The 9,004-nt window shown below is 40.2% G+C and overlaps 1 protein-coding gene across 1 annotated transcript; it reads right to left on the reverse strand.

Moving 5' to 3' along the window:
- Positions 1-7,396: 7,396 nt before the first annotated feature.
- Positions 7,397-7,918, reverse strand: LOC121796884 (3-ketoacyl-CoA synthase 11-like). Its single transcript, XM_042195655.1, has one exon. The coding sequence runs from the start codon at positions 7,817-7,819 to the stop codon at positions 7,397-7,399; it is 423 nt and encodes a 140-aa protein (XP_042051589.1). The 5' UTR covers positions 7,820-7,918.
- Between the last annotated feature and the right edge of the window lie 1,086 nt (positions 7,919-9,004).

Here is a 9,004-nt window from a genome sequence, read left to right on the forward strand (position 1 = left end):
GCACCAAAGACCAAATCAGTTCCAATATCCTAACAGGTCAAGGAGATCTATGGAGGACATGATGGGAGAACTGCTCGCTTCGCAGCAGAGTATCAAGGGTGAATTGCAGTCCAATAATGAAGTAGTGCAGGGGATGCAGAGTGCCCAAAAGGAGCATAAGGCGAACATAGATATGATGAATAGGCAATTAGCCCAGCTGGAAAATTCGATGGGTGAATTGAAAGGGAATTCAGGAAACTCCCGTCTACAGTCCATGCACCTGAAAAGGCAAACGTGAGAAAGGTCACATTGCAGTCCGGTACTTCCTATGATGGACCCCAACTGAAGAAACCCAGTGGAGAGCCCAGTAAAACGAAGGTGATGGAGAGCATACTGAAGGAGTTAGCAAAAGGAAGGACAGCTGAGGGAGCTGGAACCAGTGGCCATGCAGGCCAGAATGTTGAACCATCGGTAACAGAGAAGGAAGAGGAAGAATATGAGGAAGAGGAACCTGAGGAGCCACCTACACCCAGCCCTATTCCGCGGAGGAGTAGGAGGAATATGTGACCACCCACCCTAATGACCAGTTAGTTTTTTTATCTTTTTCAGTTTTAGTTTTTTTTATTTGTTGTTCTGTTGTTTTAGGCAGAGTAATTATGTGTAGTATGTGTGTGCAAACCCCATTCACAACACTTAGCCTTTTCAATAGTCTAAGTGTGAGAAGTACAGGGTTTGCTATGTTGGTGCATGTGTATATGTCTGTGTTCTTTTCGTATGCATGTCAACTCACACTCAACCTATTGCATAGTCTAAGTGTGAGAAGTTTATGTATATATGTTTGTGTATGTTGAGTTTTGTTTAGGTCTTCAACTCTCCCACTTAGCCTATTGCATAGTCTAAGTGTGGGAAGTTTTTAGACTACGTATGTTTTGTTCTTGTGGTGTTTATGCGTCTGTATGTCGGCCATACTAGCCATTCCCATTTTCCACTTCACAACCATATCTGAGGGCAGACACTTGTGAAGTGGGAGAGGGGAGACAATGGCCAGTATGACATGTATATATGTGTGGTCTGTGTTAACTGTATGTGCTAGTGTTTGTTTAGGTCTAGGATTTGTATATATGTGTTGATTGGACTTAAAACTCAACTACCTCGAACTGGCGGTGAGGGGAATTGAGGGAGATAAGGCACGCTGGACAATGGAAACCCCCCTTAGTATCTCCTAGTCAGTATAGATGATGCAAGTATGAGAGAAGAACCCATCCTTAGAGCCAGATACAAAAGCTCTCTTAAATGGCGAGTTATAATCCTAAGTGGAACCACTTTATACCAATTTAGAAAAGAAAAGAGTGGCTGCCACAAGATGCCTAGGGTAAGGTGACCGCGTGTAGCAAGTCCTGAAGGTAGTAGGAAACCCCCATCCGAAAAAAAACTCATCCCTTAGAACCCCTCTTTCTAGCCAAATCTATACCCAGATATAACCCAATAACCACTGGGACTGTGTGTGTGCGAGGCATAAGGCAAGAAGGCGACTGGCCAGGAGGACATACAGAAAAAAAACCAACTGGAGAAAGAAGTCGAGAGGCAAAGAGAAAATCGACCAGGAAAAATTCCAGCTCCAAAAAAAAAAAGAAAAGTTGAAGAAAATGGTCGAAAACACTTGACCACAAAAGTAGGGAGAAGGAATAAGGGTAGCGAAGCCACAAGGAAGCTACTGACCAGTTGGAGGTCAATATCAGGAAACGTCCAGCCGAAGAGAAGCAACAGCCAAGAGCCCAAATGCACACATTTCCCCCACATCAAAATAAAGTAGTAGTTTTTGAACCTTAGAGCCTTAAGAAGATCCACCCCAAACATTACAAACCAACAGCCCCATTACAAGCCTTAAAGCCCTTCAGGAGCCGCACGTGAGATCTAAGTCCGAAGCATCTGCAGATCAGCATTTTGAGAGAAAATAGTCCTAACATCCCCGGTGAGGAATGAGTGATTGAGCGAATCTGGTATTTGGCCGAGAGTTTAGGTGATCTTGACGAGCAGATATACTGATTGGGAAGGAAAAGGGGGGCGACAGAAGTTCAAGGCTGTCTAAGGCCGGATTGCACCTGATCCCAAGGGGAGGGATGGTTGAAAATATAGCCCGATCAATGTATTTAAGTACTTGTGTGTCTGTTTATATGTGTTTGTCCGTCGTTTATGTATTTTTCTTTGCGTCAAAGTTTAGAGTCTAGTTTAGGATAGGGTCGGTCAAGGGTATAACCAGGCTAGAATTCGACTTATTTCTTTTTGTTTGTTCTTCACGCTTGAGGACAAGCATGTGGTAAGTGTGAGCAGTATGATAAGTCGCATTCTAGGCCTTGGTTACTGTCAGTATAACGTGCTTAATTGGATTATATCTGTAAAATAGTTGCTAAAGTGTGCAGGAAAAAGGGTACCAGTCAGTACGAAAGGGTTCGGACAACTCAGGTGAAAAGAGCCCCAGAAGGGTGCAATACTGACCAGGATACATGCCAAAAAGGCTCGAGATGGAGAAGAAAGATTGCTGGGAAGGATCAACCACAAACAAGGGCAAAAGAGTCATTTCACGAAGAGAGTCTACCCTTAAAAGCAAGGGCAAGCCTCCCTATAAAAGGAAGCCACTTGGAGAGAGAATGGAGATCGACACTTAGTTAGAATTTTCTCTCTCGGTAGATAAATTCCTTCAGCATCGTCCAAATTCTTCTCGCCCCTCACCACAACCATGGTCACCTGAAGTTCTATCAGTCCACCGGAGAATCGACATCCATCGTTCCAGCCAGTTCATTTCGTAGTCGTAGCAGTTTCATCGCCCGGAGTGGCAAAACAATCTTTATTCGCTTTCCTAGTTAATCTTTAATTGTTTTCCTTTCGTTGGATCTGTTGAATATTCAGTACTTGCTATCTTTTGAAGTGTTTGTTGTGATCCAAACGTTTTACGCAATGAAGTTGTTTTTATGCATTTCTTTCGATTTGAATCTGTTTTATTCTGCCTAGGTAGCTTAGTTCTAGTTGTCGCGGTAATTTCTAAGTGTTGAAAGCATGATTTCATTTGGAGTTGCTTGATCTGAGATTGTAAGTTAAGTTTGTTGTTTAGATTTAGTTTTCGAAGTGATTAAGTGTGAAATCCGAGTTTACGTTAATTCTGCCACCTTGCATGTCGTTCAGTATGTGTAGTTCTTGATTTCACTTGAGTAATCTTCGAATTTTAGAGTGTTAATTTGTGGATCTGAATTGTGAAGTTGTTAATCTGCAAGTGTCATCCATGGAAACTGAGTTTGTTTGATTTTGTGCATCCTTGTTGAAGAAGACAACATCCACATCCAAATTTGGGACCACTTTTACTTTTTAGTTACTTTTGCTTTTGTCCTTTACTTTTCTTGCCGGTACCCTACAGACCTGGCAGTGCAGCCACCAAACCACCACTTATTCTCTGATATTCCGTTTAGCCTTTTATAGTAACTAACTACTTTCCACATGTCCCTGAAACACCGTGTCCCCCGCTCTCACGTACACAGCTACATGTCAATCACTTTCACACCGCCCAGTCAGTAGAGTACCACCTTTAATTCCTATCTAGGTAGAATCTCAACCCAAGCGTGGTAGCTAACCAAACCCCTCCAGATTATCACCACAATTACCCAAAGCGCATCCATCTCTGTGGGATTCGACCCATACCTCCACTATACTAACCAGTAGAAGTGGGTTGTGAATTTATTGATGCCAGGTTCTGGTTGACTGGGATTTATTTCCTGATCAGGTGGATACACCCTTGCTTAACACGACACCGAGAACCTGCAACTCATCACATACATGCAAGATAAATAATTACTTAAAGCCTAATTTAAGTATATTATTTGTTATAAATGAACGTCGCCATACGACAGATAATCCCAAGTCAGGAAGCGCCCGTTTGAAAATGTCTTATGTGAAAAGCATGAATATCTTGAATGAGTTGTCATGCCCAGTTTTGATTTATGATTGCCTATCTGTTGGCTATGCCTACCAGTTAAATCGAATTCGGGTTCCAGTATGGCCGTAAACCCTACTCGGATTAGTGTACACTAGGGACCGTGAGCTAGCGCCAACGTTGGCCGGTCCAGTGACCGTTGGAATGTGGCCACATTCCCGGCTCACCAGATTAGATATGGTATATCATCAGAAGTTAAATGATTGCAGTCTATTATCAGAAAAAAAAATAACAGTTTTTAGTGACCGGGACTTGTTTTTAGAAAAAAAAAACCCGTGTTCACTCAGTTTGACTGACAACTAAAAGAGAAAATATTTTTGGCATGAGCCCACTGAGTGCATCAAGTACTCAGCCCTGCATATTTTTTTTCTTAATGTGCTGGTTGATCGTTGTCAAGGCCGATGAGGTGTTGAGACAGAAGACTAAGTAAGTAGGAAGATAGCTGGTGTAGTATGTCTTGATACATATTACATCTGTCTTGGTACTCTTCCGTTGGGCAATTTTAGAACTTGTTCTAGTAAAGACAATTGTCCCATAACTACTCTGATTCAGTATGATTTGTACTCTCAACACATTTCAGACAATGTTTCCTTTAAATTAAGCATCTTATGATGAGTTGAGACAGTTTCAGTAAGATTTAGTCGCGATATAGCTACACTTTCTTTGACTAGAGAGATGCGATCGTGACATCTGGAGTGCTAATCTTTGGGATGAGACGAAACTCAGAAACATGCTGCTTCCTTAGGTATAGAGAGTGATGTTGTGGAAAGAATTCTTGCGGTATCAATTGATACGAGCGGAAAAGACGCTGCGAGATGGACCGCTACCTCACATGGCAACTTTTCAACCTCCTCTGCTTGGAATATAGTCAGGCACCAGCAGGAGAGGATGGAGGAGGTTGGCCTAATCTGGAACCCAACCATTTCGCCTTCAATGTCAGTCTTTGTTTGAGACTGCTTGTAAACAGGATCCCAATCGATGCAAAACTACACTGGAGAAAAATCCAGTTAGCATCAAGGTGTAGATGTTGCAAGAATCCGAGGATTGAAACGCGCGAACACTTGTTCATTCAAGGTGAGGAGGCTGAACAACTTTGGAATCATTTTGCCGGATGGTTCACCGATGTACCTCCTCTCCCGGGGGAAGCGATTGACATTGAGCAGCGTATTAGGTGGTGGCATTCCAATCTGAGGAGATATAAGGCAGACCACGTGAGTATGCTTATCCCATTCATGATCCTTTGGTTTATTTGGACCGAAAGGAACAATGTCATCCATAGGGGAGCCAAGTTCAGCGTTGAGATGGTAAAGGAACGCATTCATAATCACCTTCAATGGGCGATCTGGGAAAGAAAACTTGAGGGGGACAGTGGAAGGGAACAGAGCCTACGGTGGACTTCTCCTTCCCTCGCCCACGGATGAACATAGCCTCATCTCCCATCATCATTCGATGGTTACCACCGCAGCCAAATTGGGTCAAGCTTAATACGAATGGTACATTTTAGAGAAATTCTAATCATGCAGGTGGAGGGGGTATCATCCGAAACGAACAAGGTGAAATCTTGGAGGGCTTTGCAGATTTTTTCATCGCTCGCTCCAGCAGAGGCAGAGCTGCAAGCTTTACGGATGGGAATTGCAGCAACAAAGAAATTTGGAACCAATATTTGGATGGAAGTGGATGCACAAGAGGTCGTGGGAATGACTGAGAGTGGAGATAGAGGTCCGGCGGCGTTCCGCCACATCATCACGGAGATTAGAAACATTCTGAGGGGTTGTAGATACACTATATCTCACATTCCCCGGGAAGGAAACAAGATTGTAGACCATCTAGCCAAACAAGGAGGGAGGGCAATGCTTCGGAGTTATTTCGGCCGAGAAGATGCCCCTCACTTCATTAAGGCATTGGCTCGTATGGATCAGATTGGATTACCAAACTTTAGGGAGGCTGACTGATGGTGGGTGCTTGGGGGGATTATGATGGGAACGTGTAAGGATTCTTGGTTTCATGTGTTCAACGCAAGTGACACCTTAGAGTAGGTAGGTGTTGAGTCTTGGATAGATTTGTCCTCTCCTTATTCTTGTGGGATGAGGGATCCACGAACCCTCCACCATGACGGTGTTTGAAATTTTTTTTTTAATATATAGCCTCTTAAATACTCTCTTTGTTTTGATGACCTATTTTTTCTTTTTTGTTTGTCGCAACAGGGATGACTCTTTACTTATTTAGGAAATAATTAAAATATTCAACTACTCCCTCTGTCCCATTAGAAATGAAATATTTTTCTTTTTAAGTTGTCCCATTAAAAATGAAACGTTTCTTAAAATAGAAATAATTTTATCTCTACTTTTCCATCTCTCTTACTTTACTCTCTTCTTTAACTCACAAAACAACACTGCATAAAATCTCGTGCCGAAAAACAAACGTTTCATATTTATTGGGACGAAGGGAGTATATTTTATCTCTCTTACTTTATTAATCTATTTTATTTTTTAAAACATTCAACAATTTTATCTCTTACTTTATTCATCTTTCCTACTTTAAGACACCACCAACCTTTTATTCTATATTTAAACTCCTTAACATAAGAGTCCATTGTCCAGGAACGGGTCATCTTCCCTGAAACGGAGGAAGGCTATTTCCAACGTGCGATTAATTAACACACATACTCTATTAATTAATCTCATAACTCTATATGGTAGAGATAAACTTTAATCTTTCGTTTTACACTCACCTAAAACTCCGAGAAAATGAATATAACATGATTATGTACTTAAAATAACGTAGATCGATTATATATTATTTCATTTCACAAAATTAAAATTTTCGTTGCTAGTATAATTCGGTCAAACTGCATTGACCGGACATAGATTCCAACGATTGCATTTTATTTTTAGGTGAAAGAGTGCAAATATATTGAAATAAATGGCATAAGACCTTGTCTTCAAAAAAAAAAGAATGGACTACAAATTAAGGATCTACGTATGCTAGTATGAATATCAGAGGGATCTAAGTTTAAAAAATATCCATACAAGGATTTACGTATGGGTACATCACATTTTAGGTACTTTTTTCACTATTTCGAGTCTTTTATGTCATTTTTCTCTTCTCTTTATAACACTTATGCCATTGGAGGACGTTATTGTTATTGTATTTGTGTCTTTCTCTTCTCATTTCTTTTTTGTTCCCAAATACTACATGTCTCTCTCCGTTTCTTTCTTGATATATGTATCACATGATTATGCGCTGTTGAAATTGCAATCAAAGAACAAACATTTTTTTTACTTTTTTGCATGAAGTTTCAATTGTTGAAGAAGACAACATTATTGTTTCGTAGTTGTTGAAAGTGAAATGAAAAAGGTTCGTTTATTGTATGGGTCATGGGTGCATTGACAAAGTCAAATCAAGCAAGAACGTGGAATATATACTTCAAAAATATTAATCATTATTATAATAAAAGTAATGGGAGAATAAGATAACAGAGGATGATCCAGCGCCGGCTCTGTGTTTTGAAGGGCCCTTGGCCAAGCTGGATGTCAAGGCCCCATACTGGCCCAACACGTACCACAGCGAGCTGCTCGACGTGTTCCCGAACCTATACAACGTCATTCTAGAAGGCTCCATGTCCCACTTGCTTAAATTCAGATTCTTCTCGAGCTCATCAAGCACGCCCCGCCTGCCCGTGTGGATGCAAAAGTGCTCGAACGCGAGCTTGAAGTCGGGCACGTAGGGCTTGACCTTCATCTTTTGGAGCTTTTTCGCGATGAGTGTTGCCAGGAAGAGGAGCTGCTCGGACATGGGGAGGACGAGAGGCCCGAGGGTGGTGATGTTGGTCTGGAGGGCCTCTCCCGCGACGGTCATGAGGTCCAGAGTGATTGTGTGTGTTATATAGCGCAAAAAAATTTTGGGCCCCTGTCCATCCTGGGCCCCTGGCCGTGGCCTGGGTTGCCTGCCCCCAGAGCCGGCCCTGAGAGGATCATGCTATAAATCTGCAAGCTTCTAGTGCAACTTTTGTCTGAACAAGACCAACTGGAGAGGCAAAGCCAGTAATATAGGAGTGGCCATGACTTTGATGGGGAAATGTTTGCCTAAAACATAGATGATGAATTTGTTGATGGGAGCACTTGAACGACAATTCATATATAAAGAGATCAAAACTTTTGAGGACCTTCACATTGTAATGCTTAATATTTTCAACATCTTATACTTAGGGCTGAGAAAAATACCGAAATATCGTCCTTATCGTACAGAAAAAATATCGAAAATTCTAAATTTTCGGTATACCGTGAATTTCGGTAAGGCATCTTACTATACCGAAATTTTTCGATAAGATAACGGTATGAATTTTCATATACCGTGTATACCGCGACATACTGAAATTTGGTATATACCGTAAATTAAGGTATATACCGTAAAATATAAATATAATTATAGATGTCAATACGAAAACATTTGTATGTCAAATATAATATACAAATGTCTTCGTATTGACATCTATAACATATTTTGTTGACATATAGGTAGTAGTTAGCAACCTAACAGGACCATTGCTATGTAACATTTATTTCAAAGTACATTTTTATGGATATCTTAATTAATTTAAGAATAAATAAAAATAATGTTGGAGCAACATAGAAAAATTAAGAAATAAAAGATGCAAAATAAATGTAGAATTACTATTCATATAGATGATATGTAAGTCATGAGAAATAAATTAAAAATAAATGAATTACTCCATATAAAATAAAATTATAAATATACCACATAAGAAAAAGAATAAAATCTCTTATTCTTATTGTACAATGAATCATCAATCAGATAATCTCGGTGTACATAACAAATACGCAGTATATGTACTGTATTAGTAGCAAATAAATAATTAATTATAGTAATTTATATTTTCAATGTGATTATTGATGTGAGTCAAATGTTCATCTTTATTCCCATAGTTTTAATTGATTTAAAGTGGTTTGATACTCGTAAAAGTGTATTTTCTAGTGTAGAAAGTAGAATGAAATGTAAAAATGGAGCTAGAAACAAACTTGA

This window comes from Salvia splendens, chromosome 3, assembly GCF_004379255.2.
Source record: "Salvia splendens isolate huo1 chromosome 3, SspV2, whole genome shotgun sequence".
NCBI classification, from domain to species: Eukaryota; Viridiplantae; Streptophyta; class Magnoliopsida; order Lamiales; family Lamiaceae; genus Salvia; species Salvia splendens.

Coding starts and splice junctions, on each gene's coding strand:
- LOC121796884 (XM_042195655.1), bottom strand. CDS start 7,819: ATGACCGTCGCGGGAGAGGCCCTCCAGACCAACATCACCACCCTCGGG.